The following is a 13,356-nucleotide window of genomic DNA, read 5'->3' on the forward strand; positions in this document are numbered from 1 at the left end:
GTTCCTGGAGCCTTGAGGGGGAGACTATGTTGAAGTGTGTTTGTTGTAAATATATTGTTGAATAAGCTCTGAACTCAAAACTATTAACAATAAAGAAGGAAAAGGGCATTGTAGAGTAATAGTTATAAAAAAAAATGTTTCTTACAATAAAAAATATTAAAATAAAGTCGGAAAAAAATGTGGTAAGTTAAGTTTCTCTTTAATTATCAAGTTTTTAGTATATTAACATTAAGAAAATAGCATTGGTATTCCATAGATTTTAGGGGCCAGCTATTAATAACCCACGGATAAAAATTAAATGCTTTCTATCTGAGTATATAACGCAAAGTTATTAACGGGGTATTTTCTGAATTTAACAATTTTTACTCTTAATTATTACTCTTACAATTATTACAATTACTTAATTTATTACAATAATTTTTAAAATCATTATCTTATCTTTACAGGGTAACTCCCTAGACTTTTTCCTTGTTAGAGTTTTATTTCATAACCAAAGTTTTGGTTCCCCAGAGTTTCACATGAAGAGCTCTTTATTTTGTGGTCTTCAAACGCCCTTAAGGTGTTTGATTCATGTTCTTGGTTCTGCATACAAGGTGACGTTTTAAACGTTTTACTGAACTTTATGTGGTTCCGTGTCGATGATTGAGCGATTCTGTGATGTTACCAATTGATGATTCAAAGATGATCGTCAAGTGATTCCGTGTCAATGGAGTGATTCTCGGTCAATAAACAAGCAATAAAATTAGCTTCCATTCTTTATGTTTATACATAGCCTATTTTCCAGGTTTAAAAGAAATGTGAGAAAAAAAACCTTCTACCGTGTGTAAGTCGTATCAGAGTCAACATAGCAGGATGTGATTCAGTAGTGGCAGTAGTAGCAGTAGAAGTACTGGTAAAAGTAGAAGTAATGGTAGTAGCCACGAAAGTTTTTGTGTAATACTCTAAACCGTTCCTGTGATATTGCTAATAGGCGTTTTTGACAGCCCACATGCACATAGCATGTTTTGATTTAGTTAAACACCGCTCTCATCAATCCCTTAATACCCTTAGCCCTAACGACAATAGCAACTGTTTTTTTCTCCATTTCCTACTGCATACACAGTCACTGATAGCTCTAAAGGTACTAACAAATCAAGAATAAGGACTCGTAAAAGCCAATGTAAGCAACGATTAAAATTTTCACCTACATCACTATTATAGATTCTTGTAATTTGTTGTGCGGCAGATCCAACTGAATTAATTCTCAGGCCTTAGAGCCTCCTTACCCCACGCGACTGAGCTCACAAAATAACACCACAGACCCCAACCCAAGCAAGGATTTGTGTCTTGGTGACGCCAGGACTCAAACCTGTACCCCGAAGGACACAAGATTAAAAGTCCTGTGTGCCAGCCATTCAGGGTGTCTCTAGTATAGATTCTTAGGACTTGCCTCTAGCTCATGTTCTGTGGACTGCTGAGAGGCCCTCCTCTTGTTAGTAGTTGGCCTATGAAATGTTTCACTTGTTGGCACCTCCTCCACTTTGGACTTTGGATAAGATGTGAGTAGTTTTGTTGCTTGCTCCCAATTTCGGAAAGACTCTTCCCACGCCTAAAAATATCACGTCTTTAAAAACAAAATACATTGAAAATTGGAAAGGAAAAAATAAAAATACGCAATGGAAAACAATGAAACATTCATGAGACAAAATTAGGTAACTAAGATAAATTGTCATGTCTACATAGCTTATACGTTATGAGACAGGACCGTATCTACTCCTTCACATTAGTCTTTACGACCAATTTTTCAAAACAATTTATAAACAACTAAAATTTATACACAACAACTAAATAACAAAATAACAAAATAACAAAACAACAAAACAACTGAAATTTATAAAAACTGAAAAAGAAGAAAACAGCAATTGAGAAGGCAATAATTTATTTCTATATAAGTGATTTAAAGATGCATATATTACGTATATATATTATATATGCATATAATATATAGTACCGGGAGCCCGGCGGCTTCGTCCCCGGGCCCCGGGACTCGGCACGCGGCAGGCTTCTATATATAGATTCTTACTGTCGCTTGTCTTCTAAACGCAGACAATTTGAACCTTTCTTGATGTCATGACGTCCAAATCGACCTTAAATTATAAGGGGCGCCTTTGTAAGATTACATTTTATTTTCTATTGTACATTTAATTTTTGCCTCGGCTTGTCTTTTGGCATTATGAAAGACTTGTCGCCGAATCTTTGTTTCTTTAATTGTTCAGGTGCTGGGACAAAAACTTCTTTTTCTTACAATGATTTATCTGGTACAAGTTTTTGATTCTACAAGGTATGGAAGAAATTGACGACCACTTTTGTTTCTTTTAATTGTACAGGTGGTGGGACAAAAACTTCTTCTTTTGCCTTGGCTTGTCTTTCGTCATTATAAAAGACATATCGCCAACCTTTGTTTCTTTTAATTGTTCAAATGATGGGAGAAAAACCTCTTTTTCTTCCAACGATTTATCCAGTGCATATTTTTTATTCTCCAAGGTATGGTAGATATTGATGACCTTATCTATGTCAAAATCCAAAACCCAATCATCTTGCTATCATTTTCAAATTGTTTGCTTTGTTACACCTCGCCTTATTTTTCGTCATTATGAAAGACATATCACCGAACCTTTGTCTTCTTAACAAAGGTATGGTAGGCATTGATGATGTTATCCATGTCAAAATCCCAAACCTAATCATCATCTCTATCATTTTCAATTTTGACACGTTTTGATTCTCGCTGTCCAGGTTGATTTTCATAGACTCACTACTCTTCATTCTGATTTTTGACTCCCTCACTTGTTCGGTGTCGTATGTCTTCTAACCGCATGTGTCTTGGTTCTTTATTTTCATTTTTAACATGTTCTAACTGTCGTTTTCGCGTACCTTCTAACCGCCTGTGTCTTTGCTCTTAATTTTCAGTTTGACACGTTTTTGAATTTTGATTACTTCAGAAAATTTAGCAATGGCCTTTATTACAGCTGTCCGTATTAATGTTGTAGCAATTGATGGTCCAGGTTGTCGAATTTCACATCTTATCACGTTTGATAGTTCAGGTTTTGGTTCCAAAGAGTCATCATTTATAGTAATTATTTAAAAAAAAACTTTCCGAAAAATAAGTTTTTCAAAGAAAAGTAAAGGCTATTTTAAACTTAAGCCCAGGAGATACAAATACCTGCTAAAATTAAAAAAAAAACAAAAAAAACAGAATTACTATTAAAGAATAAATGAAACCCAAAACGAACAGAAATTAAATAAAAAATCATAGCAACAAACATATAACAAGTAATACTAGAAATTAATAAGTAGATATGACAGCGAGTAACACTTCGATTGAATATGAAAATTAAGCTTAAAACGAAAAAAAATATTTTGCTATTAAAGTACAAATGATACTTAACACAAATAGAAATTAAATAAATAATCAAAGCAAACAAACATACCATATATATTAATGTAAATGAATAAATAAATCTGAAAACAAGTAAAACTTAAATTCAATATGCAAATCAAGCTTGAATCGAATAAAAATAACTACAAACAAGAGTTTGGGTATCGCCTCACAGCAGAAGCCTAAAACCTGCTGCGTCATTGGCGCCTTACTGAAAACTATATGACTCTTGAGCAGTGTTGGAAAGTATAAACAAAATCAAATTGAATATTAGATACATAATGATATTAATTGTTGAAAGATCCCTCAATTCAAGATTTTTTTTCACTGTAATTTTTATTTTCATTTTCAATGCTGTAAGAAATGGAAAAGGATAAATTTGTAATATACGAGTAATTCGTTTTCAGTGAAGCGCCAATGACGCAGAAGGCTTTAGGTTTTTACAGTTAAAGAAGGGGGCAGTGTCCAAATTTTGTTTGTAGTGAAACTATATTTTTCTTGACCAATCTTGGAAAGATCTAATAAATTAGACTGAATATTTGATGTATAATGATATTAATTGCTGAAAGCTCATCAGTTCAAAAATTTACTGTAATTTTAATATTTATTTTCAATATTAAGTACAAAAGACAACATTTATAACATAATTCGTTTTCAGTAAAGCGCCAATGACGCAGTAGGTTTTAGGCTTCTGCAGTGAGGAAATACCCAAACTCTTGTTTGTAGTTATTTTTATTCGATTCAAACTTGATTTGCATATTCAATTTAAGTTTCACTCGCTTTAAGATTCATTTATTCATTTACATTAACATATATTGTTTGTTTGTTCACAATGATTGTTTATTCAATTTATGTTCGTTTTAAGTTTCATTTATAATTTAATAGTGAAATATTTTATTTCGTTTTAAGTTTGATTTTCATATTCAATCTAAGCATTACTCGCTTTAATATCTATTTATTCATTTACATTATTACTTGTTGTATGTTTTTTGCTGTGACTGTTTTTTTAATTTCTGTTCGTTTTGGGTTTCATTTATTCTTTAATAGTAATTTCTGCTTTTTTTTTTTTTTTAGTTTGAATTTTAACAGGTATTTGTATCTCCTGAGATTAAGTTTAAAATTGCCTTTACTTTTCTTTTAAAAGCTTATTTTTCGTAAAGTTTTTTTTAATTAATTTTTGTTCGTTTTTAATTGCAAAAAGTTTCAAATTTTTATTGCAGGGGGGGGGGGGTTGCTTACTGTCCAATTATTCTTGACTTTAAAAAACGGATCTAAAACTTTCAATTTAATGAAAGAGGCTTTTTTCAAAGTCTATACGATTACCTCTTTGATAAAAACCTTATATATGAACAATAGACAGCTTGCATAACTTGTGGACAGCGATTGACAACAATGAATGGATTGAAAAATAGCTCCAATAAGGGGGCTTAGACCAATTCACTTACTGACACAAAGGGATCACGACTGTTTGGAATTGACCTTAATAGGATTTTGTGTGCCAAAGCAATTTTGCATCTATCACAGGGTATGTATTTTAACCTTATAATTGGATAATTATAATAGATTTACTATGTGTTCTTCCCATACAAAACTTTACTTTATTAAAGTCTTTGGGGTGGGGGCGGCGTACTTGGCATAAAGAAGAAAACTTTAGCGTAGACAGTAGGAGAGGGGGAGGGTGAGGTTAGAGACTCATCCAATACGGGGCGGAACTTCACTTATCACCTCCGTTCCCAATTTAGGAGATTAGACAGACTCATTGGGCTGTAGAATGTTGGACCGTTTGAGTTGTGGAAGACGTTAAAATACTCAAAACTACTTTATATTATCAGTTATTGCAGGATTGACTTCATAGATTGTGAAATGGTGAGCCCCCTGGGCCATTTCAGATGTGAAATTTAGAATATTATCGAATGGGTTTAGTCGTCCCCTCCCTGAATAATTCACATTTGGAAAACCCATCCCTGGGAAATTCCCCCCCCCCACCCTCAAAGAACACTTTCTTTTCCTGGTGATAATTCCCCCGCGTTAATTTCCACCCAGCAGAAATTATTAATTTACATTAATATCAGCACTAAATTTATTTATTAATTTACATTAATATCTATTGTATGTTTGTTTGCATTTATTGTTTATTTAATGATTGTTTGATTGTTTATATGCCCCCAGGGCATAACATACAACGCCTACCCCCCGGCCCTGGTGGGCTGTGTCGACACCGGAGTTTTTGTTATCAGAACTTTGAACTATTTTAACAAAATGTCTATCTCAATTTTTTTTCTGATGCATTTAGGGCGTGAAGGAGGCGGGGGGGGGGGCTAGTTGCCCTCCAACTTCTTTTGACTCTTAAAGAGTGGACAAGAACTTTCAATTTCCAATCAAATGAGCCCTCTCTAAAGTTTATACGAGCATCCCTTCCATAAGAAATAATGGGAAGGATTCGGATAATCCTTAAATTACAACCCTTGCCCTGAGAGCTGTGGGGGAGTTGTCATCCTCACAAGACCTAATTTCCAGAACTTAAAACTACGTTTAATAAAATGGCTATCTCCAAATATTGAATGAATGTGTTTGGGGAAAAGGTGGCGTGAGAGGGGGGTTAGTTGGCCTCAAATCACTTTCAACTATCGATAAAAACGCCTTCTATAAAAACCTTATATGCCCGAAGGGCATAAATTAAAACCCTTGCCCTGAGGGTTGTGGGGGATTGTCCTCCTCAAAAACATATTTTCGATCTGGAAATCAACTACGCTGAACCAAATCTCAAAATTTTGATTGGATGTGTTCGGGAGAATGATGGGCATGGGGGGGGGGCTAGTTTCCTTCCAATCACTTTCGAATATTAAAAAAGGGCACTAGAACTCTCGATTTCCAATCAAATGAACCCCCTTTGAAGTTTCTACGACGACCCCTTCCATATTAAGTGCCTCTGGGAAAAAAAATAATAATAAATAAATAAATAATAAAACATTGGAGCCGTATATCCTTTACTATAGGCAACGCTACAGCCTTGCCTCTGATTTATTTATTATTATTATATTTTTTTCCCCAGAGGCACTTCATATGGAAGGGGTCGTCGTAGAAACTTCAAAGGGAGCTCATTCGATTGGAAATCAAGATTTCTAGTGCCCTTTTTAATAGTCGAAAATGATTGGAGGGCAAATAGCCCCCCCCACGCCCATCATTTCCCAAATACATCCAATCAAACTTTTGAGATTGCCATTTTGTTCAGCGTAGTCAATTTCCAGATAGAAAATATGTTTTTGAGGAGGATACTCCCCAACAACCCTCAGGGCAAGGGTTTTAGTTTATACTATGGGGGCATATAAGGTTTTTACAGAATGTGTTGTCGTAGAATCTTCAAAAAGGCTCATTGGATTTGCAATTCATAGAGCTCGTGCCCTTTTTAATTGGCGGAAGTGATTGGTGGGCAACTAGCCCCCCCCCCCACGCCCATCATTCCCACAAGCACATCCAATCAAAATTTTGAGATAGCCATTTTGTTCAGCGTAGTTGATTCCCATATAGAAAATATGTTTTTGAGGAGGACACTCCCCCACAAACCTCAGGGCAAGGGTTTTAAGTTGTGCCCTAGGGGCATATTAGGCTTTTGTAGAAGGTGGTGCCATATGAGTTTAAAAAAAGGCTAATTCGATAAGAAATTAAAAAGAACAGTGCTCTTTTTAATAGTCGAAAGTGATTGGAGGGCAACTAGCCCCCCCCCACGCCCATCAGTCCCCCAAACACATCCAATCAAAATTTTGAGATAGGCATTTTGTTCAGCGTAGTTGATTTTACGATAGAAAATATTTTTTTGAGGAGGACACTCCCCAACAAGCCTCAAGGCAACGGTTTTAAGTTATCCCCTGGGGGTATATGAAGTTTTTATAGAAGGCGGTGTCGTAGAAACTTCAAAAAAGCTCATTCGATTGGAAATTCAAAGGGCCAGTGCCCTTTTTAATAGTCAAAAGAGATTTGAGGGCAACTAAGCCCCCTCTCACGCCCACCTTTTCCCCAAACGCATCCAATCAAAATTTTGAGACAGCTATTTTATTAAACGTAGTTTTAAGTTCTGGAACTTAGGTCTTTGAGGATGACAACTCCCACACTGCCTTCAGGACAAGGGTTGTAAGTTATGCCCTGGGGGCATATAAGGTTTTGCATAGACAACATTATCGTATAAAGTTCAGAGAGGGCTCATTTGATTGGAAATTGAAAGTTCTAGTTTACATTTTAAGCATCGAAAGATATTGAAGGGTAACCAGCTTCCCCCCCTCCTAAATCCTATTTTCCCAAATGCATCCAATAAAATTTATATTTATCTTTTATTATTTATAAAAGATATCTATTTTGTTAAAAATAGTTCAAAGATCCTGTAACAAAAATTCCGGTGTTGACACAATCCAGCAGGGCCCGGGGGCAGGCGTTGTAAGTTATGCCCTGGGGGAATATATGGTTCTTATGAAAGCGATGCTCATATAAACTTCAAAGAGGCATCATTTGGTTGGAAATTGAAAGTTCTAGTTCACTTTTTAAAAGTCAAAAGAGATTGGAAGGCACCTAGCCCCCCCCCACGCCCTTTTTTGCTCAAACCCATCTGATAAGAACTTTGAGATAGCTTTTTTTTTTAATAGTTCAAAGACCATATAACAAAAACTCAGGGGTCAACACAGCCCCCCAAGGCCCGAGGGCAGGTGTTGTAAGTTATGCCCTTGGGGAATATATGGTTCTTATTGAAGGGATGCTCGTAAAAAGTTCTGAGATGGCTCATTTGATTGGAAATTGAAAGTTCTAGTTAAATTTTTTTAGTCAAAAGACATTGGAGGTCAAGTAGCCCCCCACGCCCCTTTTCCCCAAATGCATCCAATAAACATTTTGAGATAGGCATTAAGTTAAAAATTTCCCAAAAGTCAGATAACAAAAACTCAGGTGTCGTCACAAATCCCCAGGGTACGGGGGCAGGCGTTGTAAGTTATGCCCTGGGGCATATATTGTACGTATGAAAGGGATGCTCGTATAAACTTCAGAAAGGGCTCATTTGATTGAATATTGAAAATTCGAGCTCACTTTTGAATAGTCAAAAGAGATCCGAAGGCAGCTATCCCCCAACCCATCTGATGAAAATTTTGAGATAGACATATTGTTAAAAATAGTTCAAAGGTCAGGTGAGAAATAATCCGGTGTCAATAGAAACCCCCACGGGCACAGGGGAAGGCTTTCTAAGTTATGCCCTAGGGGCATGTATGGTTCTTATGAAAGGGATGCTCGTATAAACTTCATGGAGGGCTCATTGGATTGGAAATTGAAAGTTCTAGTTCACTTTTTAAGAGTCAAGAGAGTTAAACTAGCCCCCCCCCACCCAACGCTCTTTTTTCCCCAAACGGGTCTCCTACAAATTTTGAGATAGCCAGTGTTTTGGAAATTTTTCAAAAATTATATAACAATGCCCTCCAGAGCCCGCGGGATAGGCGTTGTAAGTGTTGTCCTTGGGGCGTATATGGTTCTTATGAAAGGGATGCTCGTATAAACTACAGAGAGGGCTCAGTTGATTGGAAATTGAAAGTTATAGTTCAATTTTTAAGAGTCAAAAGATATCCGAGGGCAACTAGCCCCCCACCCCTACACACACTTTTTTCTCCAGGCCCATCCGACAAAATTTTAATAATAGCCATTTCATTAAAAATAGTTCAAAGGTCAGATAAGAAAAATTCCTGTGTGGACGGAACCCGCCAGGGCCCGGAGGCAGGCGTTATGAGTAATGCTCTAGGGGCATATATAGTTCTTATGGAAGGGATGCTCGTATAAACTTTGAAGAGGGTTCATTTGATTTGAAATTGAAAGTTCTTGTTCACTTTTAAGAGTCAAAATAGATCGGAGGGCAACTAGCCCCCCCATTTTCCACGCCCTAAATGCGTCAGATAAAAATTTTGAGATAGACATTTTGTTAAAAATAGTTGAAGGTTCTAATAACAAAAAACTCCGGTGTTAACACAGCCCCCCAGGGCCCGGGGGTAAGCTTTGTAAGTTATGCCCTGGGGGCATATATGTTTTTTATGGAAGGGATGCTCGTAAAAAATTCTTAGATGGCTCATTTGATTGGAAATTCAAAGTTGTAATTCACTTTTTAAGAGTCAAAAGTGATTGGAGGGCAGCTAACCTCCCCCCACACTCAATTTATTTTTTTCCCAGAGGCACTTCATATAGAAGGGGTCGTCATATAAACTTAAAAGGGGGCTCATTTGATTAGGAATCGAGAGTTCTAGTACCTTTTATAAGAGTAGAAAGTGATCGGAGGGCAACTAGCCCCTCAAGCCCTTTTTCCCCAAATACATCTGATAAAAAATTTTTAGGTAGCCATTTTGTTAAAAAAAATAGTTGAAAGACCATATAACAAAAACACCTTTACGTATGGTCATTTCGTTAAAACTAGTTTAAAGATCAGATAAGAAAAACTTCTGTTTCAACACAACCCCCCACTCTCCAGGGCCGGGGAAGGCGTTGTAAGTATTGCTCTGGGGAAATATATGGTTCTAATGGAAGGTATGCTAGTATAAACTTCAGAGGGGGTTCATTTGAATGGAAATTAAAAGTTGTAGTTCATTTTCTCATAGTGAAAAAAGATCAGAGGGCAACTATCCCCTCCCGCCCTCCGCGCCTTTGGGCGTATCGGATGGATATGGGATTGAGATAGCAATTTTGTTAAAAATAGTTCAAACTCCGAGGTTGACACAAACCCATTTTTTTACTTTGATATTGTTACTTTGATATCAGTTTTGATACTTTGATGAATATTTGATTACTTTTTTTTTAATTTTGATTTTGAAATAAGGAATTTTTAAAAACTTGAAATTCTTTGCAAGCAAAAACGAACAAAAATTAATTTAAAAAAAGCTTTCCGAAAAATAAGTTTTTCAAAGAAAAGTAAAGGCCCTTTTAAACTTAAGCTCAGCAGATACAAATATCTTTCAAAATTCAAACTCAAAACGACTAGAAATTACTATTAAAGAATAAATGAAACCCAAAACGAAGAGAAATTAAATAAACAATCATAGCAAATACATACAAGTAATAATATAAATGAATAAATAGTTCTTAAAGCGTGTAATGCTTAGATTGAATATGAAAAACAAGCTTAAAACGAAAAAAAATATTTTCCTATTGAAGTATAAATGAAACTTAAAACGAACAGAAATTAAATAAACAATCAATGCAAACAAATTTACACTAGATATTAATTTAAATTAATAAATAAATCTTAAAACGAGTGAAACTTAAATTGAGTATGCGAATCAAGCTTGAAACGAACAAAAATCACCACAAACAAGAGTTTGGGTATCACCTTCTTCTCTTTATGTAAAAGTCTTAGACCTTCTGCGTCATTGGCGCTTTGCTGAAAACTAAATGCGTCTTAAATAGTCTTGGAAAGTATAAAAACCATCAAATTGAATATTTTATGCATAATGATATTAATTGTTGAAAGATCCATCAGTTCAAGAATCTATTTCGCTGTAATTATATTTTTATTTTCAATGCTGTAAGAACTGGAAAAGAAAATATTTGTAATACAATCCGTTTTCAGTTAAGCGCCAATGACGCAGTAGGCTTTTGGTTTTTATTTACAGTTAGGAAAGGAGGCAGTATCCAATCACTTGTTTGTAGGGAAACTATATTCGTCTTTAACAACTTTAAAAAGAGCTAATAAATTAAACTGAATATTTTATGTATAATGATATTAATTGCTGAAAGCTCATCAGTTCAAAATGTTACTATAATTTTAATGTTTATTTTGAGAGATAAGTACAAAAGAAAATATTTGTCACAAAATTGGTTTTCAGTAAAGCGCCAATGACGCAGTAGGTTTAAAGCGAGTAATGCTTAGATTGAATATGAAAATCAAGCTTAAAACAAAAGCTTGATTTTCATATTCAATCTAAGCATTACTCGCTTTAATTATTTCTTTGTATTATTACTTGTTGTATGTTTTTGCTATGATTGTTTATTTAATTTCTGTTCGTTTTGGGTTTCATTTATTCTTTAATAGTAATTTCTGGTCGTTTTGAGTTTGAATTTTAAAAGGTATTTTTATCTGCTGAGCTTAAGTTTAAAAAGTCCTTTACTTTTCTTTGAAAAACTTATTTTTCCCAAAGTTTTTTTTTTTAATTAATGAATAATAAAACATTGGAGCAGTATGACCATTTAAAGCATAAGAGGCACAAATCATTCTGTCAATTCTTGCAAAAAAGAAATATTAAGACTTTAATAAAGAAAATGTGTAAAAACCACATTGCGAGGGTACCTAAAAGGAGGATTGTCTGGTTTACATTTCCCTGAATTGAGAGAAAATACATAAAACACGCAATGTTTGGTCAAATAATGTTTAAAAAATATTTCAAAGATTGATATTTGTTGCTCTTTCAACCATATGAGCTCCGTAGTGTAAATTAAATTGTATAGCGTGAATATGTAAACATTACAGAGTGCTGGGTGCAGCTTGCAGGGTGCTATGCGGGTTATGAAGCCCGTATATAGTATTTTTAGCCATGTAAGTACTGATTTTTTTTATTCCAATGTTCCTGGTAATAAATAATAAAATATATAGTAAATAGGGATATTATAACATAAAATAAGCAGAAATTAAAGCATGGAGTAAGTTATTTAGAACTTATAACTCAGAAAATAAGACGAAGAAAAGTTGCACTAAACGGAGAAGTAAGACCTGAAATAGTATCGAAGAACAAATTATCGACTTAAACTGGTTTCTAATAAACAATTGGAGAAACAAATTGGAATAAATAATTAGAACAATAAATAATAGGCTTCCATTATGAAATTAAAGCATTCTTAATGCAACATGCCTTCCGTGATTCCAACACCTGTTTCTTGAAGAACACCGATAAAAAAATGAACCGCTTCGATTTCAACTATTCAGAAGGTACGACGGTTATTCAAACAGAAACCACCGTTATTTACATTGCGAGAAGTACTAGACATAGCATTCCTATAACGGAACGTACTTCAGGTTAGTAGACAACTATTCATGCTTTTGGTAAAATCAAAACTCTCTTTGTAATTATTTCCTAAAATAAGAAATGTAAGTAGCATATGACCCCCTTTATCCCGGCCTCTCTTAAGACATATAACAGAGTGCGAAGTGATTGCCGTGATAGGAGTATGTGGGTAAAATTTCTCTCAGCTACGCTGTAGAAAAGTTTCTCACGACGACTTGCGTCCGCTACAAACAGGGGTGATTGTATATAGATGGTAGAGCCAATATTTATGAATAGGAAGGAAGTGATAAGCAATAAAACTTAGCTAAGATATAGCAAACATAACTATGATGGTGAAAGAAAATGACAGCCGAAACAACGTTAATTAAGAAGAAGAAAAAGTCAGCTTTCCAATTTTGAATCCCCCTCCCACCCCAAAGTAAAAATTTGACTGCCCTTCTTCCCAAAGGTTAGAATTTTGCACGCCTAAGTTATCTGTATTCTAGCGTATTTATATTCTAGCCTCTTATGGCGTATCAACAAATCAGGCCTATATAATTCTAGGGCTGAAGCCCCAATAGAAATTCGGAATGACTAAAACTTACAATGGAGCACCCTTGCGTGCATTGACCTATTTTTCGAAGCAGTCCCATTATTCTTTTTTGCAGAGCAGCCCTTCCTAGAGAGAGAAAAAAAGAAAGGGTTAGAATCACAATAACATTTTTAAATAATGGTCAATACATTCTTTTTCAGAATTAAAGCTACAAACTTATATATTTTTAATTACAATAAAATAAACAGAAGAAGATAGGGCATACGTCAACATGCTAAATTACACAGTTTGCATCAAGGGCCTATCCAGGATTTTTTTTTTCAGGGGGGGGGGGGTTTCGGGGGGAGAGGGGGTTACAAAAAAATTATGAACCATCAAAAATTTGTTTATATGTCTTTTTG

General features: G+C 35.0%; 1 protein-coding gene across 1 annotated transcript in view; it reads right to left on the reverse strand.

The window, feature by feature from the left end:
• The window catches only part of Nf1 (neurofibromin 1), a 350,626-nt gene that overhangs the window by 150,198 nt on the left and 187,072 nt on the right, over window positions 1-13,356 (reverse strand). The window contains 2 exon segments of the mRNA XM_089097671.1: window positions 1,430-1,588; window positions 13,008-13,081. Of these exon segments, the coding sequence (XP_088953797.1) occupies window positions 1,430-1,588; window positions 13,008-13,081 (233 nt within the window).

This window comes from Artemia sp. Qi Xiang Cuo, chromosome 12 (assembly GCF_049724085.1).
Source record: "Artemia sp. Qi Xiang Cuo chromosome 12, ASM4972408v1, whole genome shotgun sequence".
NCBI classification, from domain to species: Eukaryota; Metazoa; Arthropoda; class Branchiopoda; order Anostraca; family Artemiidae; genus Artemia; species Artemia sp. Qi Xiang Cuo.